We start from the raw sequence: 26,848 nt of genomic DNA, 5'->3' as shown, positions 1-26,848 counted from the left end.
GACAAACCAAATAGTAAGCCCTACATAAGCAGCTGGAGCTACTACCTAAACATTCAGGTATCGACATCATTTAGGTCCAGACACATGTCTGGACAATGAACACACAAGGAAAGCTGTAAATATTTCCCAGTTTCTGGGGGAATGGGAAGCTGAGTTTGGCCTCCTTGATCACAGCAGAAGACACACACAGAGGAACACACTGAAAACAGATGGTAAAATGCTTTACGGGGGACAAACGCCTGACCTCCCTCAGCAAGACTTGTGTTTACACAGCGTTCTAATTAGTGACTGGGACTGTTGGATTCTTATCAGATTGGCAAAGAAAACAGTGATGCATCTGACTGGGAGAGGGCAGTGGAAGAGGTGCAGTAAGATAACTTAGATGTGGACCAGAAGACAGGCAAGAGCAGCCACAGGCTTCTGCGAGAAAATCAGGCGGGGATGAGCAGATGACACAGCCTACACCGCCCAACCAGGAAGCTCAACAATAGACCAGAGGCAGCCTGGAGAACGAACCTAGACAGAAATCACAGACAGAGACTGGCATCCACAAAGCAGAGGAGTCCAAGGCCATCCCAAGACTTAACTCATTATCAGCTCAGCACTGCTACTGCAATCCACAAGGACCCCTGGACACACTTGCCGGAGCCAGGCCCTTGAGCATCTGCGGTGTTCCTTTCTTTTCATGAAAAATACAAACGGCGATAACTAAATGAACCGCAAAGACAGCTATCGTGGTATCTGAAATCACGAAGTTGGTGAGTTTACCTTTGCCTGCCAGCTGAGGATGTCGTCATTTGTCAGAGTCTAGCTCACGTGCCCCACCTGAAGGATAATCAAGTCCTCTTTAAAAAGTTGTTACTGTTTGAGGTGCCCATGAGTATTATATTTTTGAGACAGGGTCTGTCTATTATGTATCTCTGGCTGTCCTGGAACTCCTTATGTAGACTAGGCTGACCTCAAACTCACATGAATTTCTTGATGTCATATGGCCAGATTCTAAGTATACAAGCTTTCAAGAAGCATGACAACTCCACAGAAAGTCCCACTACCCACAAACACACACGTACATGCCAACAAATTCCCTGAGCACAGAGATGTGTCTATTTGTTTCTCTAATGATAAGTCTGGCATCTGTCACGTGCCACCAAGCTCATCTCTGTGTGTAATATGAAGAAGGATTCTTTCTAAATCTCTACCCTGTCCTTTCTACCAGATCCAGGCATAGAAGTCTGGGCAGGATCCAGGTCCTCCAGGACTAGGCTTTTTACTCTCCCCAGAAAACTTTGGTCCCCTGCCTACTCAGAGAGGAAGCTCACACTAGTCCTGTAGCAACAACCCTTTGGGGCACTATGGGCAGCCACAGAGGCTTATCCCCTCAGCCTGAGAAGACAGAGTCAACCCAACAACACTGCCCCTATGACACTAACGTATTTATTTTAAATAAAAGCATCTCTTGATTCCAAGTCATATCTACTATTCACCAAACTGAAAACAAGAACTAAACACAGATTTCCTTAATCCTATAGGCAGTGCCAAGATTAAAAAAGAAATCAAGTACAAATGTACAAGCTAAATGCGTGGCTTTGTGGGTGTTTATGATTGCTTCGCTATGTCTGGTATGACCAAAGAACTCCCATGTTTACTCATTCTCCAGTGCTAATGCAGCAAGCTCTGCCTGTCTGCTTTCCCAAAGAACATGTTCATCTATCTACCCATAGTCCTTATTTGAGGGAGTTTTGGGTCATGTATTAGTTTGTTTACAATAGCATTAAAAACTAGTCAAAATATCTGTGGGTATGTGTGGCTGTGTTTTATGTAGACTGTGTATGCAGGTGCATGCTGCGTCAGCCAGAGGTCAGCATCACATGTCTTCCTCAACTGTCCTCCACCTTATCTTTTTTGAGATAGGGTCTCTCGATGAACCTGGGTCTCACTGGTTCTGGCTGGCCCATCTACCTTCCCATGCAACCGCACACTTTGACCTGTTTACATAATGACAAAGCAGGCACAGAAGCTGGAGCAGCAGCGGCTGAGAGCTCACACCTTGAACCTCTAGCAGGCAGACAGCAAACTCAGAGTGGTCTTTTAAAAGCTCAGAGCTCAACCCCAGAGACACACCTCCTCCAACAAGGCCACTCCTCCTATTCTCAGCCAAACAGCACCCACAACTGGGGGTTGTATAGTGAGAATTTTGGTTGTTTTAAAAACATAGAAATCCCAGGGGTGGGATATGGGGTTTCTTCCGTCTGTCCACAGCAGCAGACTGTGATTTGGCTCAAGCACTAGCAGGTAGTGATTTGCCAGAGACAAATAGTTTTGGCAAGTATATGAAATTCTGGGGACTCTTGAGAGGGTACAAAAATGCTGGATCCCTGAGAGGAGTGTGGCCGCTGCTGCTGCTCCTCCTGCTGCTGGCTGGAGATATCCTTAAGACAAAGATCGAAATTGACCAAAAAAACTCGACTGCCCTAATAAACAGGAAGGAGCCTAACGCTATCTACGCCTCTCCTCTCCAGCCTTCCTTTTCCCTACCTACTGTTGGCTGTTGGAAAGGATGAGGATGGAGAAAAGTTGTAGTAGAAGAGGAACCCATAAAGCAGCCAAAAGTCTGGCTACAAACAAGCATTCAAATGCCTGAGACTATAGGCCACATCTCCTTCAAACCAGCAGAGGGCCCTGCAAAGAATCAGCTGTAATGTTCCTAGAGAACTTGGCCTAAGAGCAAGGGCCTCACCTGGACCTTTATATTCAAAACTATAGATCACAATCTGGAATGAGTTATAGAATTTGTTCACTATAACCTAAAATTTTTATTTATTTATTTATTTATTCATTTATTTATTTTGGTTTTTTTCGAGACAGGGTTTCTCTGTATAGCCCTGGCTGTCCTGGAACTCACTATGTAGACCAGGCTGGCCTCGAACTCAGAAATCTGCCTGCCTCTGCCTCCCAAGTGCTGGGATTAAAGGCATGCGCCACCACTGCCTGGCAAAATTTTTATTTTTAAAAGCCACAAAATAGAGGCTGGAGAGATGGCTCCGAGGTTAAGAACACTGATTTTCCAGAGGTCCTGAGTTCAATTCCCATCAACCACAAAGGTGGCTCATAACAATCTATAATGAGATCTGGCGCCCTCTTCTGGCATGCAGGCATACATGCAGGGAGAATGCTGTGTACGTAATAAATAATTTTTTTTTAAAGAAAAAGCAACAAAATAAGAAAGAGGATATCACCTCGAGCATGAGGACAGGAGGGTTGTCATCAAATAACTGAACCTCAGGAGACCTGGACACAGGGTGTCTCAGCATAGAGCTGCCCACACCGTACATCAGTAGACTGTTTGAATAAATAAAAGATTATTGGTATAGCTATGAGATCTATCATTAAAAACAAAAATCAAAATATATCAGCAACATCATAAATGCATGGCCTTCTTGACCCTCAGCAGAATTGGTGTAGAAGTTTGGAGTCAGATCTTCATGGAAATTTGTTTTATTTAATGTATAAAGTGACATTAGCTATTAATGTTCATTTTCGGTTCAATTAGCAAACCCCTGGTGAGAACAGGGGAAGGGTTGAAATAGTTCTGTGGATAAAAAATATACTTGATATTTTTTATATATATATACATTCTTAAAGAATGACAAGGAGCTCCAAAAACTTTCACCATGTGCAGCACAAGTGAAAGTTGTAGTCCAAGATGAGAGCATGACTCGGGGCCATGAGTCACCGGAAAAACAAAGTTCCCCCCAGAATTACAAAGCACACTGAGAAGATAGCAATTACTTCAACACGCGTATCTGCTGACTGTGTTATGTGCAGGTCTGGCTACTAAATGCTGCCTGGTGTCAGAAAGAGGCCCTCACAACTAGCAGATTCATGAGCACAAGGTGGGAGGGGGGACACTCAGGATGTTCATGCCTGATGCCACTGAATTCTCTCCCTAGAGATTAGGATTTCCCTGGGGTTTCCCTTCAGAAGCCAGTTTGCACATCGGATGGTTAACCTTCATTGTCCACCTGGCTGCATTTGGAATCATCTAGGCGGCACACCTAAGAGTGTCTTCTTTACTCGACATAAGCCTTTGGGAAAGCAGGCATGCTGCAGGAAGGCAGCTTGGTGTCTGGGTATCTTATGCAATTTGTAGAGTCTCGACTATCTCAAACCTGTGGTAACCTCATGGTGCCTTGACATCGTTGTTCTATCTTTTCATAGCGCATAAAGCATAGGGACGAAACTGCAGAGAGGACGGGACAGGGAGGGAGACAGAGAAGAGCTGGGAAAGTGGTTAAAGAGCTCGCCCCAGATGGATGAGGATGAGATTCAGGTACCCAGCTCCTGTGTAGTAGCTGGGTACGTGTGGGGGCTCATCTGTGATCCCAGAACTCAGAAGCCAGAGACCGGGGATCTCAGAGGCAAGCTGTGGAGCTGTGTGAGCCAGGACGAGCAAGCTCCAAGTTCAGTGAGAGACTCTGCCTCAGTATCCAGCATGGAGAGCAATCCAGGAACACACCTCGAGCTTCCACATCCACACACACACACACGTATGGATGTGCACTGGACACACACGTAGACACACAAATACTAACAGGCAGAATACACACATGCAGAGAGACAGAGACAGAGACGGGACGGGGCAGAGAAAGCAAAACTTGACAAGCCCAACGTGGCAAGATGAATTGCTCTCATTACTTTAATATGCTGTCATACACACAAGGCAATTTAAAACCAAGAAATTTGTTTTCCTTTCCTTTCCTATCAAACCAGATGCCTGAGTGTGCAGCTGCTGACTCTTAAAAATTAATTAATGACTGTTTTTTTTTTTTTTTTTGGTCTGGTGCTTCCTCGAAGGACTTCGAGTCCTTTTATGAGCTCTTCTCCAATGTCTTGGGCCCGTGGTATGAACGAAACAAGCCAGTGAGACGGGGGTTGCTGACGCTTGTTCTCTGCCTCAGGGAACATCCAGAGTGGAAACAACCCCAAATCACGGGAAGAGCTTATATTTGCAAAACCTTTTGTCTGTAGTAATTTTGTTTATCTTTTTTCTTTTCTTTTCCCAAGAGAATTACTCAGATGTTTTCTTATCAAAGGAGTGTGTCACTATAGGTAGGATCGACAATTATAAAGGAGTCACACAATTGACTGCTGGTATCATTTGAGGGCGTTCAGTAATATCTGTCCAAAGAGGGATGCACAGGTCTGCCTGTTTCGCTGAAGCAGAGCTTCAATGTGAGGGTCCCCTGGATCACCCAGGGCATGTCCTCTACCAGGCCAATTCCAAATGGGAGTCTTTTTTTTTAATTAATTATTTATTTATTTAATGTATGTGGGTACACTGTTGCTGTCTTCAGACACACCAGAAGAGGGCATCCAATCCCATTGCAGATGGTTGTGAGCCACCATGTGGTTGGTGGGAATTGAACTCAGGACCTCTGGGAAAGCAGTCAGTGTTCCTAACCACTGAGCCATCTCTCCAGCCCCCAAATAGGATTCTTACAACACTTATATGTGCTATAGTACTTTTCTCTTCTCTGGGCCCTTTCAACACTGAGACTCAGACACAAAACAGACACAAAAGTCAAATGTTAACTCATCACTTTTAGTTCTGTGCAGTAGAAGGAGTGACACTGAGGAGAGCAACAGCCAAGGGTCCTGCAGACTGAAGCCACCCACTCACCTCCACATGTCAGTGAGGAAGTCTACTTCTAGGGGATACTGTGGCTAGCCACAAATTAGCAGGAACATAAGCAAGAACCCCTCTGCGGAGGTTAGCTAGCACTTCACACTCCATCTCTCCCCTCCTGTCCCCACACCATCATCTTCTGATACAATTGGCCCACCAAATCTTTAACATAAAGCATGTTACTGTGCAGAAATAAAAATGCCATCGGGAGTGCTAGCTCATGAATTTTGCACATGCTAAGACCCTTCCCTGCCTCCACTGTTCCTCAACACATGCAATTAATTAATTATCAATGCTATCTCACCGTGTGTCTGCTGATGCACAAAATAAAATAAAAATAATTTTTACTGTCCATTTGCACAAAAAAAGATGAAAGCTGATCAGAGCAATAATATGGAAAAGCATTATCTTTAAGTATAAATACCTAATTATGTCCCTGAATTTAATCCTTTCTCTTATACATACCAATGGTCTGAGTAGAAGAGTCATTTTAGGTTGTGAAACCCTGGTATTGTCCCAGAAGTGGATAAGAGCAGAAGTTTCCCATGTACAGAGATTTGGGGAATCGGTGTGTGGTGTCCCTCACCCAATTGCATTCCATCCTTTTTATGATAGGATAAGTATCTTGTCGAAGAACATTGTTGGGGAGGGTGTGTGTGCGCGTGCGTGTGCGCGCGTGTGTGTGTTCATGTGCATATGAGTGTGTGAGCTTAGAGTGTGCAGACATAATTACTTGTATACGTCTAGACTGTCAACAGGGTAAGGGAGGCAGTTAACAAGAAAAGTATTAGGGAATCCTCTAGGGCACAAAGACTCTAAATGCATGCCTGCACTGACCTGATTTAAAGTGCATTCTAGTTGATAAGCCAAGTTCCCAGTTACTGGGACCATGCTCCACAGCACTTGTGTGATACAGAATCGCCCCCTGTCCGTAGTGCTAACACATGAACAAGGTTTCTCTAAGGCAGCATTTCCAACATCGGACATCCTGCATATCCGGTGTTTGCATTGCAATTCGTAGCAGTAGCAAAATTATTGTAGTGATGAAATAATTTTATGGGGGCCACCACAGCACAGAGAACTGTATTAAAGGGTTGCAGTATTAGGAAGGCTGAGAACCACCGCTCTAAGGAGAAGGAGCTAGAACAAGTAACCTTGGCTGTCGAGCCTTGTTGCGGTTTGAATGTGAAGCGTCCTCCACAGGCTCCTGGGTTGGATCGCACCAGTAGTGTTCCCAGCTTGTGGAACTGCTTTGGAAGGCTATGGAACCGTTAAGAGGTGAAGTCCAGCTAGGAGAGACTCATTTGGAGGGGTTGAGGTTTAAAAACCAGGTCAGGCTTACTGTCTGCCTCAGGTTACTGACTGAAGAGAAATGGGACTGGCTCCCTCATTCTCCTTCAGACACGCCTTCCCTGCTGTGACAGACTGTATTTCTTCCTAGGCATCTCCCTTTCAAATCAACACACCAAAATAAGTCCTTGTCACAACCAAGAGAAAGATCACTAGCACAGCAGGGAATCAATTCACTCAATACAATGACTTAACTTTCTCACTATCAACCCAAACCAGATCTAGAAGTGTACCAAAAATTAACATATACAAATGAAAACTGGGAAAATACAAGGCCACTGTTGCTGTGACTTATGAAAAAAAAAAGCTACAGGATGTATTTACTAATTCGTTGTTCTGTTGTGTTCTTTGAGGTACAAATCTTGTAGCCAAGGCTGACCATCAATTTACGAGTCTAATGCTTCAACCTCCCTGGCAATGGGATGCCAGTGGGTGCCACCATGCCTGGGACTAAGCCTACTAAATTTAAAAATACTAAATGTAAATTTAGTACTTATTCCAGGCCCACCAAAGAAAGAAAACACAAATTCTTATTATTTTTAACTCTAAAATAGAGAGCACCCCTTCTTCTGGTTTTAATTTTTGGTACATTGTGCTGAGTAGAGGTGTTAATTAAATTTTAGTTTTTAACTCATCCCACAGATTTTTCGGAAGAGGCATTTAACTTCCACTAGGGGAGTGTTTTTTAAAATCAATGTTTGGCTCCAGTTCTTAAAAAAAACCATATTGAAAATAAATAAAAAGCCTCCTTTTCAATTGCCATGACTTCTAAGCGATTCCCTACACACACACACACACACACACACACACACATGTGCAGAATTATAAATGAGAGACCCACGCTTAAATATTTACAGATGAACTGATATGGTGATGTCTAGGATTGGCTTTTAAGCAGTAAAAGCCAGGGAAAGTGGGTGGCATATTGATTAAACAAAAGATTGGCTTTGAACAGACCGTGGTTAACCTTGAGGAATGAACATAGGAGCTTTTGCCTATTACTGGATGTGCTTAAATTTCCCATAGTAAAAAAAAAAAAGTTTTCAAAGCAGATTCAGAGAGGCATTCTGCCATTCATTACGAAAAAGGAAAGCTTAAAACCACAGCAAGAAACTATGATGCATACAATTTAGTAGAGCATGCCAAAAGAGTTGAGAATTTGAAGATAGTTCATTGTCTCATTAAAAACCAATTTATCATGTGTTCTCAGGGAGCACCCCTAGGTCTTCAAATGCAAACCTCAATAATAACAAATGGATTCTAACCTAGAGAACCACAATAGTCATATGATAAGCCACCTGGTGGGCATTACATGAGTTAGTTTACATATTAGACACCACAGCATATTAGGCATGCACGTGGGCTTGCCTGGGTTTGTTTAACTCATGGAGTGAAGAGGAAGGGAAACCATCTACAAATGAATGAGACTGAACACCATTACACTGAGTCGTATAGGAACCACTCTTACGGTTACCAAGAAATACTTACCTAAATTCCATTTTTAAATATAGTCATTAATGTCTTCATTGCTTTAGTTTTTATCTACAACTGTCATGAAATAACTGCTTAAATGAGCCAAAAACTTAAGCCACTCTGGTGCTAAATTAAAAGAAAAACAATTTTACTAAACCATTAGTTTTACTAAACCATGAAAACATCTGAGGAAGTCTATTAATATCCTCGTGAAGGGGAATAATGAGGAAAGAGCTGTCTATGTCAAGATTCATCAGAAGAATAAAGAGGGGCACACAAGAAACCATATTAACACAGATGGTATACTGGAATGTTCTAACTCAGAGCCGCACCACTGTGTCAGACAATGTAGACAACAGAGTTGACAGGACAGAAAATAATACTTCACTGTTTGCAATGTCTACACTGGCAGGTCCTGCAGACAATGAGTCTCTTAGTGGCTTATTGTGTAAGAGTCTCTGAGAGTTCAGGCAAGAACATGTCCATATTTATTACAACTCCCATGCACCAATCCAAAGATCGAGTGCTAGTCACAACTATTCATACACTTCTGAAGGAAGCCATAGTCAGTTTTAATTGAAGTAAAGGGAACTTTTATGTCTTCTTGGCTTAATTTTTTTGTCCTGTTTGTGCGAGCAGTGAGCTGCTTTGGAGAAGGGACATATTTGGCTCGTCTTCCTGTCTTCCTAATGCTAAGTTTATATATATATGCTTTAGAAAAGTATACACAGGTAGACGACCCTATAAAAGGGAGTAAAGGAGTTCTCAATCAACTATAATTTCTATTTAATTGTTTTTGCATTAATGGGGGTTTTGAACTTGTGTCTTATGAGCACATGTTAGGCAAGAGATCTCTCACAAACAAATATCTTATAATTAACACCTTTTGAGCTAAGATTTATGGGCAACTATAATAAAGAAGGTTGTGATATGGTCTTAGGGAATCAAGAGAAAAAAGAGATCTAGAAAACAAGTTAAGGGTTTGATAAAGATGGCTTCACAAGACCCTGAAGATAACAGAGCGGCTACTGCATTAACCAAAAAGTTAAAGACCCAGGAGGCCAAGTGACTTTCCCTTGCAGTCAGAGCTGAAACACCTTACACTGTTGAAAGTCTTCCTGAATATGGAGGATGACACCTACAATCCAGCTACTTGGGAGGCTGAGGAAAGAGGACTAAGTTCCAAGACCAGACAGGGTAGCTTAGTATATTAGGTAGATGGATGGATGGATGGATGGATGGATGGATGGATGGATGGATGAATGGGCAGATGGATGCATAGATACATGGATGGATGGATGAATGGATGGATGGATGGATGGATGGATGGATGGATGGATGGGCAGATGGATGCATAGATACATAGATGGATGGATGGATGGATGGATGGATGGATGGATGGATCATCAATGGATAAGAACATTCCAGTTGATTGAACAGATGGATGCATAGATACATAGATGGATGGATGGATGGATGGATGGATGGATGGATGGATGGATCATCAATGGATAAGAACATTCCAGTTGATTGATAGATAGATAGATAGATAGATAGATAGATAGATAGATAGACAGATAGATAGATAGACATTACAGTATCTTAAAAAAGCCAACTATTCATCCAGGGATAGTAGATTTAAAACACCTTTCTTAGGAAGTCCCTTCAAGATCATTCTTAGTTCTTTAAGTGGACAATTACCTTCTTCAGGAAATAGATCACGAACTAATCAAGTTTTACATCCTTCATTCTACACAAAGTCTACAACTACTGAACCCACTCAGAGTCACATGTCCTGCGGTAAGTAACCACACACAGAGAAATCCGTTTTCCCTCTCCCCAGGTCACCAGAAGAGGCCATCAAGGTCTTACAGAATCAAGTTCTCACTTACGCAGATTCATCCTTTGTCCTAGTTAGCCTCTCTGTTGCAGTGATAAAACATCGGCCAAAAGCAACTTAGGGAAGAAAGGGTTTAGAATCCAAGTTGAGGACCCCAGCTAGGAATTCAAGTGCAGGAACTGAATGAACAGAGACTGTGGAGGAACATAGCTTACCAGCTTGCTTCCAGCCTCATGTTCAGGCCAGGCCCACCTTCCAAGGAAGGATGCCGTCCCCAGTGAGCTGGGCCCCCCTATATCCATTAGCAATCAAGAGAATGCCACAGGGGCATGCCCACAGGTCAATGCAATGGAGGCTACTGGACTTCCTTATTCCCAGGTGTGTCACGCTGACAACCAAGATCAGCCAGCACACCCTCTATCTGTTTCTGCACAGGAACACACATGCTAATGAGATTCAGATCCTACTTCAGGCATCAAGAACAGATGAAAATGTTCAGTACTGAAAGGATACTGTGTGATTCTCCAGGACTTTGTGTCACACCCAGCTCCTACCGTGGCTTAGGCAAAATAGAAAGCCTTTGAAAATGCTAAGTCTACATCCCTTGCACTCCCAAATTCTTTCGCTCCTCCTCAGTTCAGAGTCCAAAGTTTGACTTCTAGCCTAATTTTGAGTCTAACATTTAACTATACACCTATACTGTAGGCCATTATAAAGTTTGCTTCGATCCCAGGATGTTAAGTAATTGAAAACAAACAAACAAACAAAACAAAACAAAACAGTAAAGAAACAATTTGATCAAGGCTGGGGCTACTGCTCAGCTGGTAGAACGCAGGAAGCCCTGGGTCCATCCCCAATACCTTCTAAGCCAGACATGTCCTCTCCATCCTGCAGCCCCAGCCTTTATTCTCATTCTTAATTATCTAAGTAGACAACTGCCTTCTACATCCGTTAGATAACAAACTAATCAATATTAGATCCTATATTCTACACAGACTACTCAGGAAGTGGAAGCAAGGGGGTCAGAGGTTCCAGGAGGCTGAGGCCAGCCTAGGATACATGAAGCCCCTTCTCCTTTTTTAAGCTAAATAAGTTTGCAACAGTAACTGTTGTGCAGGTCAGTGCCCTCCTCTTCAAGGGACCTGACGTCCCACACTCCCTGACAACCAGGAAGGGCTGTGCAGCCCAACCTTGCTAAATAATAATAACTGGTAATATTTAATTATTTTAGTACACTGTTGCTCTCTTCAGATACACCAGAAGAGGGCACTGGATCACATTGCAGACGGTTGTGAGCCACCATGTGTTTATTTGCTGGGAATTGAACTCAGGACCTCTGGTAGAGCAGTCAGTGCTCTTAACTGCTAAGCCATCTCTCCAGCCCCTAATATTCTTTTAAAAATAGTTAAAGCCCACCAGGCTTGGTGGCGCACGCCTTTAATCCCAGTACTCGGGATGCAGAAGCAGGCAGATTTCTGAGTTCGAGGCCAGCCTGGTCTACAGAGTGAGTTCCAGGACAGCCAGGGCTACACAGAGAAACCCTGTCTCAAAAAACAAAAAACAACAACAACAAAAAAAAGTTAAAGCCCTCAAATACACTTTCAGCTAAAAACCCCAAGGAAAGGGAAATTTTAAGAATGAAAATTTAAATAGGAACCAAAGGGAGACATTTACTTAGAAGAGAGAAAACACTGCAAAAAAACAAACAAACAAACAACAACAACAAAAACCCCACAAGCAAATCTGACAGTTTTTAAAACTAGCTAAAATCTTGGCAAAATTTGTGCCCAGAGCATTTGCTGAATATATAAGAGTAGAAGTCCTTTAAATGTTAACAGTCCCCTTTGCTAGTAGAAAGTTACATTGGGAAACAAAGCAAACGCCTCAGAAATATTAAGTCTGATCTAAACATAACTGTACTTAACGTGAAAAGACTTCTGCCAGCTGTCTTAATAGAATTTTTAATCAATGTTAATTTGCTGGTGAGCTACTTAGGCTAACACAGTCCCTGCATTATCCTTCACAGAAACCACCCGGGAAGGGCATATTAACACACACAACAGAAAGAACCATTAGCAATACTTACAAATCTAATGATCCGTGTATAGTAGAGACTTAAACTCAGTTTGGATGGACTAACAAATTTCACATCCAACGTGCGGATGGAGACCAAGACTTTGCTTTCTTCTCACAAAACAAATGTGATTAAATATTGTTGCAAATAACACTAAACAAGCTTTGTTCGCCATGCCTGGGTCTCCACAGGACCAAACGCTAAAGATCAAAAATCAAAATAAAATCAAGAAGTGGCTTTTTTCATTTTACTGCAAACCTTTGTGATGGTGCACGCCTGTAGTCCCAAGACTTGAAAGGTGGGTGGAAGCAAGAAAGACTTCGTACTTAGTGTCAAGGCTGGCCTGTCAAGGGAGAGAAAGGAGACAGAAACAGAGACAGAGACAGAGAGATGGAGTAGGGAGGAAGAAGAACAGGAAAGAGGAAAGAGTGAGGAGGAAAGGAGAAAGGGAAAGAAAGAGAGAAGAGAGACAGAGAGAGGAATCGTAGGGAGGAAGGGAGAGAGGGAAGGGTGGGAGGGAATGAGGTGGGAAGGGAGGGGAGGGAAGGGAAGGGATGGGGAGGGAAAGGGAAAAGGGGGAGGGAGAAGGGGAAGTAGAGGGGAAGGGAGAGCAGGGAGAAGGGGAAGGAAGGGGAAGGGGAGGAGGAGGAGAGAGAGGGAGGGAGGGAGGGAGGGAGGGAGGGAGGGGAGCATTTATCACCTTTGGTGATTTTCAATGAACCTTGGTTTTTGTGTGTTTGAGGGTGGTGAGGAAGTGCAGAGACACTAAAAGTTCTCTGCACTTTGTGATGGTCTCGAAAAAGACTCATCACAAGCCTGTCTGAGAAACAGGCTGAACTCATGCTAATGAGATGGCATAACTATTCATTGTGGGAAAAAAATAATGGCAGATTGTTTTAATGGTTCTTCACTTCTGATAATCCATGATCAGAGCTGAGGGAGTCTTTTACAAATATGTCCTTATGAGCTTTTAAAATGTTTACATTGTTTAATCAACTATGTTCAGCAGCAACTCTGTTCCTTGATAAGACGTAATTAAACAAATAAATACAAAACTCCTCAAAATCAGATTTCCCTTCACTTCCTCTGCCTTCCTCTGATGAAAAATCTCTGTATGAATATCAGCTTGCAGGCTCAGTGCAAACCACATAAATGTTTCAAAGGACAACTGGGCCTTGTTTTGTGTAATTATTCAATTCCAAAAGCTGTTGGATACCAACAAAAGGAAATTTGTGCTACTCTTTGGATAACAGGCATACTCTTTTAAACATTAGCCTTTTAAACGGAAAGGTAGCTCTCCAATGCCAAGCCTCTTAGAACTAGTCTCTCACATACTCAGATTATCAATAACCTTGGACGTGAGGCATGGTTTACTCAAGTTTGTCCCATTTTGCTTCTAAAAGAGGACCTCAGTACATGACTGAGGCTGGCCTTGAACTCACAGTCCTGTGTGAGCTCTTGAGTGCTGGAATTTCAGACATGCAAGAACACACCAATCTCCTAGGGGCATATTAAGTTTGGAATTGTAAGAATCACAGCTTTCTCATCAAGATAAGACACTGAAGAATGGTGGGCAGCCTCACCTATAGAGCCATCGGTCATGTCTCTGACCTCCATTCTGGCCCGATTCTGAAATCTTAAGTCTGTTTTTTAACTCCCCTCACATGAAACCACAGCAGAGGGACTCTCGGGCCCCTTCCTTGGCCCCAGAGGTCGTAAATGTGAAAATAAAAACTATCTAGTCATCAAAAGATGTCCAGGCTCAGTTTGGCACTATCCCTCAGTCCCTCAACTGGCTACATTAACTCAGTAGCCCTCAACTCAATCCCCAACATGTCCTTAGTGCTGGCTCCCGGAACTGTTTGCACTTAAAGCACACACTAACACAGTAGCACGCTGGGATTCCTTTTACCCACCCGAGATTCTTGAGCTGTGTTCACTGATGTCTCCCCTGCCAATCACCCACCTAGAACACTAAATACTTAGCAACTATATTTTAAGGACCAAAGCAACCATGTCACAAGAACTAAGAATCACCCCCTCTCCCGGTGAATGCTACTTTCTCAAAGGGACAAGAGGGTTGTCATTCACAACTGAATGAGCTGAAATGAGCCATCACAGCAGACGCAGAGCTATTCTACCAAGCTTGCTTCCTTCAGAAGGGGCCAATGGTGGTCTCAATTTTCATGCCCACTCTCCCCATCTACTCCTACCTACTCAGAGAGGCCAGAAGATGCCTTGATCCTTCCCAATAGGCTTCCCAGCCTAGAACACACTCCTGGCTTGAGATTCTTCCAAGAGGCCCTACTGTTTTGAACAGGCAATGAAATGTACTCTACAGGGTCATGATTTGAATATGTTGGATACATTGAATACATTTGAATACACTGCTCCAGAAATTGAGGATCTTGCAAAGACACCCTTTAGGAAGTGGAGCCTACCTGGAGGAAGTCAGCCGCTGAGGATAGATTCTTGGGGGTATACAATCCTTAGCCCCTTCCTGTCTTGGCCTATGCTTCCTGGCTGCCATATATTAAGCAGACTTTTACCATAACACATCCCCCTGTCCAACTGAACCAGGTGAAAAGAGCCAGCTCTAACTATGAGCCAGAATAATCTTTAAAAACTAATCTCCTTTAAGTTGTTTCCATCTGGAATTGGCTTACAGCTATGCAAAAGCAATTCGCACACAAGCTCACGAGCAGAAGTGGAGCTGGAGACTGCAGGCTGAGAGCAGAAACAAAATGGGGACAAGGACAAAAACCATCAAATGTCCCAGCAGACAAGCTGAGTCCATAGGACTTGTCTGTCACAGGTGACATGAGACTTGCCACACAGAATGAACCCCGAGTGCATGTAGGACATCAGAAGATCTAGGAAGAGCAGGAACTGGGGCCAGACGGGACATGCATGAGGCCATGTCATCTGCGCGGGATAAGGACAGGAGCTCTGGATGAGGGGAGAGAAGCAGTAGGAGGCACCGGGCAAATGAGACCAAGCCTTTGACAACCAAGAGTCACGGGATGAGCTCACACTGGTAGTCCACACACAACCCCACGCACGTCCCGCTTACATTGCATATGTCGCTCAACTGAGAAGCTGGAGAAAATAAGTGCACGTATGACTCACATGAACAAGAAAGTCTGCTCCTGGCTTTGTGCTTACAGTTTTCCTGCAACGAGGGAAAACCCAAATAGCATCTGACCCCATTTATATCACTTTACATAATTTCATGACTACCGTCCACCAAAGGAGTTCCAGACCACAGCTCTTCCGGTTATTTGCCACCCAAAACAGACAAGATGGGAAACACTCTGGGCAAACAGCTTTCCACCCTGCTTTAAAAGATCACAAGGAGAGGCCCAAGGGCTTTTCTCATCGAGAGATCCCAATACTCCAAGTTCATCCGTTCTCATACAAAACCTTACTCAGAGGGTTTTCCCAGTAAGCAGTGAGTGACGCTACCCCCACCGCCAACCACTTTCAAACGATTGCTTTCAAGACCGGGAGTCATCATCACTGGCTTATTTCTATCCTGCAAGCTACCTGACTCGGGATCCGCCACATTCCCTTCAAATATAAAATAAAATGCCAGCAGCCAAGTTACATGGCTCGTGTAAGGATAGGATTAAATATTTTGAGCTGTGATAGGTAGGCCGGCAGTTGATAATATTCTGCTTTGGAAAACTGAGGAGATGGCTCAGTTAGCGAAGTATCCCTTGTACAAGCTTCATTAACTCCAAACCCACATAGAAAGAAAGGATAGAAGGGAGGGAAGGAGGTGGGGAGGGAGGGAGGGAGGGAGGGAGAGAGAGAGAGAGAGAGAGAGAGAGAGAGAGAGAGAGAGAGAATAAATGAAAAGAAGAAAAGCTGGGCATAACACTAAACGCCTGTAATCCCATATAATCCCAGCACTAGGGAGACAGAGGCAGGCAGATTCCTGGGGCTTGCTGACCAGCCAGCCTAGGCAAAATCAACTAGCCTCGGACCAGGGAGAGACCCTGTCTCAAAAACCAAGGTTGCCCTAGGCTGAAAAATGACACGTAAAGTTGACTTCTGGCCTCCACACTGATGTACACACATATGCAAGAGATGCCTGCACACATGTACATTATATGTATTTTTCTGCCTTTAATTGAGAACTATATTACAAATATAAAAATTTTTGTTGATTTTTCATTGTGAAAGACAATGAAGGGATAAAGTTACACAGTAACTGTCAAGAGAGAATACACACACCAAACATAGGGGAAAGGTTATCTGGACATAGTGACCCATGCCTCTAGCACTCAGAAGGCTGAGGCAGGAGGATCATGAAATTTAGACACACTGGATTGTACCAAACATCACAGCAGTCCCTTGGTGTGCAAAGAATACTGCATCTGGGACTCTATGAATCCGTGGATGCTCAGTCCTTATGTATAATCATGTAGAATTATGTACAGCCTACATTTGCACATTACAGTCATCTCCACATTGCCTATGATACCTAATGCAGTATAATATACTAAGATGACGACGTTAAGTAGATGCTGTAGCATACTGTTTAGAGGACAATAACACAAGTCTATACCTGCTCAGAACACATGCACATTTTTGTTTTAATAGTATGTGTGGCTGGTTGAATCTGCAGATTGGAAATCCATAGAGAGCAGACTGTATTCATTGTTTACTCAAAAGCGTTTCTGCTTTGCGTGAGAGCCATCAAAACTGCCTCCGCTCCTTCAGTCTCTGTTGTACTTCCTTCCACAAGCTCCTGTTTATACCAGAATCCTTTCGTAGATCTCACTTGCTACACTCTTTGAATCCTTATATCTGAGATCTTATTTTCATTTTGAAACAAGTTCTTATGTAGCCTAGGCTGACTTCAGACTGGTCACAGAGCCAAGGCTGTCCTTGAACTCCTGGTCTTCCTGCCTCCACCACCTTCCTAAGGGTTTGGGATTTCAGGTATGTGCCACCATGCCATGTTAAACAGGAAACTTCTGAACTGAGAGAAACCTGGAGATTGCTGGTCCAACAGGGTGTGGGGCATTAAGGGCTGTGATGTTCATGTTTGACAGTTCTGAGGTCATATGCATTGAGACTGCACAAGGGCATCTGCAGGTCTCTTGGTTCCAGGCCTGATGCTCAGGCACAGAGACTAAACATATAGGACACACCAGGCCAAAAGGAAGATCCAGGGGACAGATGACCATCTAAAGAGGTGACTGCTGAACATAACTGTCACCCTGCAGAGTGGACTCTCAACTGTCTGTGCATCTTTCTATTTTTCCAGAGGGCCCAAAGATTTGTTTTAATGATGCTATTTGGAAGAAAACATATAGATGTACAAACACACAGAGGCAGCGAGAAAAGAAACAGAGAGAATGGGAAAGAGACAGAGAGAGTTTGTGTGTGGCAAACATATATACTCATGCCTGGTGTACACTGCAAGGGCGCATGTCTATACACCGGCTCTGCACCTGCTCGAAAGGGCTTCCAAACCACTTCAAGAGCCTACTTAGAGCCCACACAGAAGGACTGCGCAGTTTTCTTCTTTCACACACCATCCTGAGAAGCTAGCTTTGGAGCCAGGCATGTTGGTGCATACCTGTAATCTCAAGACCTAGAGGAGGCTGAGGCAGGAAGACAGCCATGATTTCAAAGCCAACGCAATCCCCAGAGTGAGGTCCAGGCAAGTCAGGCTAGAGTGTAAGCCTAAACACTGAAAAACTAGGAAAACTGACTTTTGACCAAAGGATTTCTTTTTTTAAAATACAACTCTAGTTAACTCATTTTATTCTCATATTTATCAAATGCACTGTCTTCTCCCATACCGATAATGCTTTATCCTCTTCTTACATCAAATTCTCTAATACTGACATCTCCTCTGCTTCTCTCAATTCCGATGTTCAGTTAGAAGAAAGACTGACCTAGCCAGGCATGATAGGAAAAAACTGTAATTCTAGCACTCAGGAGGCTGACGGAAGTGGATTCTGGGCTTGAGACCACAATTTACCACTAAGTTTTGTTAATAAACAAGATCTCCAAAGAAAAAAGTGGCTAAGTCCCACTAATATTACTGAAATTTCATTTTGAAAATTGAAGTTCTTGAAGTGAATACTCTCTGACTAGGGAAATGGTAGCTCAGTGGTTAAATGCTTCCTAGAGTTCAGATCTCCAGAACCTACGTAAATATCATGTGCTCACGGCAGCCTGGCCTGGTCACTCTGGCCTCAGAGTACAGAGACAGGGAATTCCCAGACAGGAGCCATATTAGAGAGCTCTGGGTTTGAGTGAGGGAGTCAGTCTCATTGAGTAAGGTAGAAGTGTGGTGGAGGGCGATTCCCAATATCATCTTCAGGCATCCACCTGAACAGGCACAAATATGCACATATACACGTGTACCCACACATATACACAACAAACACTATACATACATGCACACACAGACACACAAATGAAATAAGAAAAATAACTAAACTAAAAATGAATAGTCTCAAAAAACACCAAATGCTCTTTTGCAGTCATGATTACACAATGGCTGTGGACAGGTGAGTCCGTATGTCCCACCCGGCAGGAACTCCTCCTCTGTTACAATCTACTAGAGTCCTCAGGCACCGGAGAACTTGGCAAATCTACCCACTTAGCATAAGGCGGTCTTCACACTTTCTCCTCACACTTCATGAATAAACATTCCTTCATTCAAATAAGTTATATATATTAACTAACTCCGGTAATGGTGATTCCACTTGGAAATGGTAAATACAGTCTTCTGGCGAGCCTTCGGGCGTTTGCAATTCAAATTGCAGAAATTTTAATAATGGCAAAAATAAAAATTAGTGGCAGGATCCTAAGGCACTGTAATTCCAACACTCTTATTGCAGCAGCCAAAAGCGCACATAAATACTTGCCCATTTAGAAGTCGAGAGCTTTTATTGTCCTGCATCTTCACAAATGTTCACCTGCAGTCTCACACAGGAGCATCCCTCAAAGGACTCAATAGGCATCATTCAGAGGGTCAGAGCACCAAAGCTCCCAGGCCCCTGACATTAAGAGGTAATGTTGCTACTTCTGAATACATAGCAATGAAAACAGCCATTGGATTAAATGATTTCCGTGCATTATCACCATAAACAATAATTATTTGGCAGCTGCCCTTTGCGAGTGTGGTGCACACTTATGAATAAATCAAGCCTTATTGATTTACTAAGCCAGAACGCTTTCCGTTTTACCCTGCTAATAGGAGCTCTAATCCCTGGCTGCACTTACTGAGGCTTTAATGTAGTGCGTCGCGTAATACTTTTAATATGAAAGATTAGCGCTGGTTAGCCCCGGAGCAGGAATGCTGCCCTCTCAACGGCCAATTGGCTGCTGAACTCAGTTGTCTCTGGGCATGTCCTTGTTAATGGCATTCTCTGACCACTGATGGGAATCACACCTTACTGGCATGAACTGGGAAGGTGGTTGTGCAGGTTTCTCCCCCTCCTTGCCCCCCGACATTTAACATATTTATGAAGACCTACATTAATTCAAAGATAGAGTTAAAACAGAGAGGCAGGACAATGTAATACCACAACTAGATCTCTGTGCCCCACCAAACTGGCATCTAAAATAACAAAATGTGGGTTTGGGGATAGAACTCAGTTGGTACAGAGGTTGATTGGAATGCACAACGCCCTGGTTTCAGTCACTAGCACCCCGTAAAAACCCTGTATCAAGCAACCAACCAATCAAATGGCTCCTTTTTTCTATGACATGACTGCAAAGGCAGAACAACGGCTTCAGCTAATCCAAGTTCTTGAACTCAGACACTTCAGCCCGAGGGGAGACCCTGTTTTTGTGCCCTCACATAATGTGGGTAAAAGCCCACATACTCTAAGCTGTCAATGTACGTTTGTTCTGTGACCACTCAGTGGGAAGCTGGAACGCCTTGGCTATCTAGATTGAGAAGGGTGAAAAGGGAACTAGCCTCTAATTGTTGATTAAGGGACAGTCTACCCAAGCAATTACAATCATGTTCCATCCTAAATTATATGATGAGAGAGTCTCCAGTGAGAAACTGTCTAGATCAGGATGGTCTGCAAACATGTCTTTGGTAAACTACCTTGATGTTATTTGAGGTAGGAAGACCAAACCATGAATGCAGGAGGCACCATTTCACTTGAAGAACCCAGGACTGGCTGGGAGCATGGAAAGCAAGCAAGGATGCACTAACCCTCACCGCCCTTGACTGAGATGGACCCTGGATTGTGTTGGAGAATCAGAAGCAGGCGAGGATGCATTACTTCTCTCGCTGCCCTTGACTGCAGATGTGATGTTTCAAGTTCCTACCTTGACTTCCCAATCATAAGGGACCCTTATGGCTGGGCACTGTGGGCCAAATAAACCCGTTCTTCTCTCAGTTGCTTTTGTTAGGGTATTTCATCATCACAGCAACAGAAATAGAACTAGAGTATAGGCCACTGTCCAATAGGGAGGGACACAAGCACTTTGTTCCTGTGTTTGTCATAGATTCCTAGGCTGACATGCGTGGACCCTAATTCTAAAATAAACTTCATAAAATAGAGAGATAAGCAGTCACGTGTTCCTACTGTTCTCCTTTAATTGGAATCACAGACACTGGAAGGTTGGGGCACTTAACTCCCTGAGATTACATCATAGAAGCCCTCATTTCAATGATGGAACTGCTGGGGAAGGGCTGAGGGGACTGACCTAGAGAAGTAAATTAATGGTGGGTGCTCACAAGAACTCGGATCTCTACTCTGATGGCCGTGTCCCTCACTTTACTTTGATTCCTGGGATTTATAAGAAGCCTCAGTTGGGCTGGAGGGATAGCTTTGTCAGTAAAGTTCTTGCTTTGTAAGCTCAACAACATAAAGCAGATCTCCAGAAGCCAGGCTGACAGAATGAGTTTGTAATCCCAGTAATCCCAGTACAGGTAAGGCAGAGAGAGACAGATCCTCAGGGCTCCCTGGCCAGCCATTCTAGCCTAATAGGAGAGCTAAAGGCCCATTAGAGACCCTGTCTGATTAAAAACAACAACAACAAAATGGATAGACCTAAGGAAACAGAGACAAACTTGTCCTTTGGTCTACAAACTGCACACACACACACACACACACACACACACACACGTGTGCACGCCTCTGATCACCACAGAGCCTCTCAGGCAGAAACATTAGGGTCACAGGTTGCTATTTCATATTTTTCAATGCCTTTTAAATTCAACCACAACAAAGATAAAGATCATCCGGGCACAGTTGCAGTATTTATAGCATTAACTCACCAAGAAAACCATACAACAAAAATCCCCATTCAAAACACAGATACCCCTAGTCCCTGTAGAATAACCATTGCCTCTGGTTATGAAGCAATAATTATCCCTCCTCACAGAAATCAATAAAAGCTCTTGCCCCATGAACCTGCTATTTCCCGACTTTGTTCTCTGAACTAAAGATTCCCAAGTCATATTGATTACATAGTAAATTTTTTTAAGTTCTTTACAAGACAGCACTGAAGAAATCCTCAAGCTAACATCACCGCTGTTGTTTGAAAAGTCTTCTCATCTTTCCGTCACATTAATGGTCATCCTTTTTCTAGGGTTTTCTCATTTTTCATTTTCATCTTGTCATTTTAAGGGTGTCTTTGTCTTGCTTAATAGCACAGAGGCTTCAGGATACAAATTTGATGGTGTTTCTGAGACTTTGACAACTGCCATATTTTTCTTCCAAGTGCGGGGAGGAGCTGATGAACGGCCTGTGCCTTGTCTCTCCAGGGACAGCTGGAACCATCCCAAGTGCACCTAGGAGCTCTCAGAGCACTAACACCATCAGAACTCTGTGCAAAGAGTCACATAGCAGCTGTTTTAAAGGGCAACCAGTAGGCTGGGGAGTTGGGCAAAATGGCCCGGTGGGTAAAGATGCCTGCTGCCCAAACTGGAACATTCCCAGGGGAGAACTGATGTATACTGTCCTCTGACCTATACACACCCATGCATGTGTGCACTTGCACACACTCACACTCACATAAATACACACAAATAAAATTTTTAAATGTGAATTTTTAAAAGTAGATTGAGAGTTATAGAAGGTAAGAATAATGGGGAACAATTTAGGGGTGATTAAAAAAATAATAATAAAATTAAATTTAAAAAACAAAACAAAACTACCTAGACCTTGATTGTGACATTGTTTGCACAACCTTGTGAATGAGATTAAAGTCATCCAACTTACAGAGATGACTTTTATAATACATGAATTATGTTTAAAATTATACAGGGCTTCAGGCAGAACTCAGTAGTACAGCGTTTGCTTAGTATTCTCAAGGTCCTTGCAACATTAATTCATTAATAAATTATATTACATTAAACACACTGGCACTATCGATGTGAGCCCCACTAAGGTCCCAACGGCCTTGTTTGTGAGCACAGATCAGTTCTGACCTCAGAGACCAGTGGGAGAAGAGGAGGAGGATGAAGGAGGCAAGTTGATCCAGGCAGGACAGAAGAGACACAAAGATCTAAAAGGATGCCCTCACTCTCTTTCTTCTGAGACAATGAGGGGTCATGATGTCAGCTAAGGCCAAGGCAATGGGTTCAACCCTGACAAATGTCACACAAAGGCAACTCCTGAGCGTAGGCCAATTTTATGACCCCTTTTTAGCAAGTCATCAATTATGCATTACAAAGAGAGGAAATAAAAGCCACAGACCCTTCTCCACAACCAGAAATATTCTATCAGAGGCCTGTGGGAGGAGCAAAAGAAAGAGAAGAGGGGAGAAAAAGAGGGGAAGAGAGAGGGGAAGAAGGACAGGGAGAAGGAAAAGGGAAGAGTGAGAAAAGAGAAAGTGGGGGAGGGTGGTGAGAGGAAAAAGGAAATAGACTACTCCAAAGGAAGAGCGGACAGCTGGGTATGGAGACCACGGAATACCCTTGGGAGACTGTAGCAAAGCTGAAAGGTACCACTGATGCTGCAACCATGCAGTATGATCAGAGTCAGACACAGTTGAGCTCAGTTCTAACAGTCCCTAGGAGCTTTCTCGGTGCCTTCCTCCCCAGCAGGAGTCCTCCGTGACAGCACTTCAGGAAGGCTAAACCTGATAATACTTAATTGTGACGATGCCCTGTGCCTTGGAAGAAGTTTCAAACCTGTGCCTCAGGTTTGGTCTTGCTAAGTGCTGATAGCCTCTCTCTCCCATCAGGCACAAAAGTCCTCTCAGACATTGACACATGTCTAGAGGGGAGACCACCCGCAATAAGGAATTAAACTGATCTCATGTCTATATGAGTTTGGACCACTGCTGTAAGTGATGTCAGTTCTCATTGGTTTGTCTTTCTCCTTGTTTCATAACCCCAGTATGCCCACAACAAGCGAGAGCAAAAACTAAGTGCAGGGTTAGGGATGTGGCTCAGCGGGTAGAGTGTTTGTTCACTGGGGATGCCAGAAGCCTGTGCATATGGGGTGTGGTGGCAAATGTCTGGAATCCCAGCACCGAGAAAGTAGAGGCAGGAGGATGAGAACTTCAAAGACTTCAGTCTGCTCTACACAAGGGAGAGGAAGAGAAAAGAAAGCAAAGAAGCAAACTTAGAAAAGAAACCTGTGTCGGAGGGCTAGAGAAGAGGCTCTGCAGTTAGGGGCGAGGGCTGCTATAGTAAAGGACCTAAATTCTGTTCCCAGCACTCATGCCAGGTGGCTCAGGACCCAAGCACCTATAACTCCAGATCCAATGAGCTCTTCTGGGCTCCTGGGCTCACAAGCGCTCAGCTATACACAGCAGCACACACATAGACATAATTAATTAAAAACAAGTTAACCTCTAAAGAAAGACGTCTACTTAAAATGACAGAAAGGTAAAAGCAACCCATCTAATCCCAAAAGAGGAAACTCTCCTCTCCCCAATCTCTCTCTCCGTACCATTCAGCTTACACTCCTCCCCTACCATCCAAAGACAACCTTCAAATTGGCTTTGAACACTTTTTCCTCCTGTTTGACCAAACTGCCTGAAGATCAATAGCATGTTTGATAAACAAAACTCCACCCACCACCCACCCCACAGCATCCTCTAGATAATTAAGCCCCCAGCATTTTAAAGAGCTAAGAAACCTTTTCACAAAACCCACTTGGGGTTTTATAGAAGGGTCCTTCTGCCCCTGCAGCAAAGATCAGGCATCACGAAGAACAACCTCTTGGGTATCAAACCCTTTGACATGCAAGCTCACCATCCGGAGGCCTCAACACCTTGTTGTTCTGCGTGCACCACCCCACAGGGTGCAGATCCGCTATGATCACATCACACCAGAAGTCAGCCCTTCGGTCTTCCCCGTAACCACAGTAACGCAGGAGCAGCAGCTGTCCACAGGTGGTGATGATTGTGGCCACCCAGTAAGTGTCTGGATTGTTCTTGTTGGCCACCTCCAGCTTCATTCCTGGCTGGAAGTTACTCCGAATGCTGATCTCCACCTGAGACACCAGAAACACACACAGGAAAACCATGATCAGACTAGTCACGAGCCTCGAAAGATTTTAAAGAACTATTTAACCACAAGAACTTGCAAACATAATCCCTGCTGCCTTAAAAGAGGTGTATATTTAAGACAAATCCACCATGAGCCTCTAAGGAGAAGCTAAATAGTCAGGAAGCCACACTCAAAACATAAAATGAATTTGATAACAAGTTTTATTTCACCCATTAAATTCAATAGCTTGAAACTAATAATATAAAAATATGAGTAAGCAGGAATGGTACTGCACACCTGTAACCCCAGCACCCAGAGGCCAACACAGAAATCCTACAGTTTTACATCAACCTGGGAGACACAACTAGATCTTGTCTTAAAACACCAAAAAAGTCAATAAAGGCTGAACATGTCACTCAGTTGGCAGGGTGCTTGCTGAACATGCAGGGAGTCCTATGATGCTAAAACACGAGAGCTTCTTCCTCAGCACTGAATCATAAATAAATAAATAAATAAATAAATAAATAAATAAATAAATAAAAAGAGGCAGGTAGAGACAGAAGAATCAAGTCAAGCTCCTCCTTGGCTATCCAGTTTGAGACTAGTCTAGGCTACATTAAACCCTGTATTTAAATGATGGTGGTGGTGGTAATGATGATTTCTCAATTAGAGCTGCATACTCTTCTGTGTACACAGCTCAACTGCTCAGTGTGCCAGCAGCTACTGTCAAGACACAAGTTAAAAATAACAAAAGCAGCAGCCCCAACGGATGTGAGGTCTACTGTAAGGAGACCCTCCAAGAAAGCAAGGGGATCAATTAGTCATCTGTGAAATGGCTACTTTTTCTGGAAATCTTTTACACAGGCCAGGGGACAGTCTACATCTGGAAAGCTAGATGCCTGCATCCTCCTTCAGGAATACAGAGGCCCTGAAAGACAATCACCTGTTCACCATATGGTGACATCTACTTCAGCTGAAAAGGAGGTGTGAGAAGTGACCACCCAGACAATTCTGGAGGTGACCCCTTACCAAAGACATGACCTTACTATAGAAGAGAAGGGGAAGCTGTCCACCAGTCTTTCCTTCCCAGACTTCCCTAAGGAAATCACAGGTCATCCTAGCATCTTGTCACCATGGCTTCTGCAGGACCATGGTCCTCGATATATAAGCCTGTGTCACCTGTGTTGTGCTTTAAAATGTAAACTCTGGTTTCACTACGTGGCACAAACATGTTCAGAATAAAGTACAGCCTGAGAGGTACAGAGAAGGAAGAGGAGTGCACCCTTACAAATCCAAGAAGGTCTTAAATGCCCTTTGAAAAGACATGTCACTTCCAAGTAGGAACTAACGTGACTGACTGTCTTATTTCAGCTGAAGACTGAAAACGAACCATAAGGAGGCTGAGTTGCTGCTGGGACTGCCCAGTGGAAAAACAGATCTCCCAGAAATAAATGTTTATTTACTAAAACAATAGTCACGCATATGAGCTTGGGTTTGGGGAACACCATCTTTCCCAACCAAGAGCTCACGACTAAGAAACGCCTGCCTTTCTTTCTCCTAAGATTTGCCCCCAGGCACACATGCTAGCTGAATAATACAAGCAAATATTATGAAGGAGAATGAATTTTGTGAGACCTACATTTCCAGGCTCGCTATCATGATTCCTCTAACTTGGTTTATCTCTCCCCTAAAACCTACAAAACTCTAATGTGGCTCTTCAAAGTTACAGTAACTCGGGCTAGTCTTAAGATCTCTACAAAGCCTGAGATTAAACTGCTGATCCCCCAGCCTCTACCTTCCCCGTGCTGGAATTATACAGATGCACCACAGCACCCAATTTTAGCCAATGCTGCAGATCAAACCCAGGGCTTCATGCATGCTAGGAAAGCATTCTATCAACTGAGCAGAGTCCCCAGCCCCCAAATCACTATTCTCTCTCTCTCTCTCTCTCTCTCTCTCTCTCTCTCTCTCTCTCTCTCTCTCTCT

At 43.6% G+C, this 26,848-nt stretch overlaps 1 protein-coding gene across 9 annotated transcripts in view; it reads right to left on the bottom strand.

Annotated features, from left to right (window-relative positions):
• Sfmbt2 (Scm like with four mbt domains 2) overlaps positions 1-26,848 on the bottom strand; it is a 211,532-nt gene that overhangs the window by 153,270 nt on the left and 31,414 nt on the right. For all 9 annotated transcript variants that reach the window (XM_029469511.1, XM_021182773.2, XM_029469521.1 and 6 more), the window contains one exon: positions 24,626-24,866. In XM_029469511.1, coding sequence (XP_029325371.1) covers positions 24,626-24,866 — 241 coding nt within the window. The remainder of the gene's footprint in view (positions 1-24,625; positions 24,867-26,848) is intronic.

This window comes from Mus caroli, chromosome 2 (genome assembly GCF_900094665.2).
Source record: "Mus caroli chromosome 2, CAROLI_EIJ_v1.1, whole genome shotgun sequence".
Taxonomy (NCBI): domain Eukaryota; kingdom Metazoa; phylum Chordata; class Mammalia; order Rodentia; family Muridae; genus Mus; species Mus caroli.
Note: the sequence above shows the minus strand (reverse complement) of the source record. Positions and strands in the feature narration are given on the sequence as shown.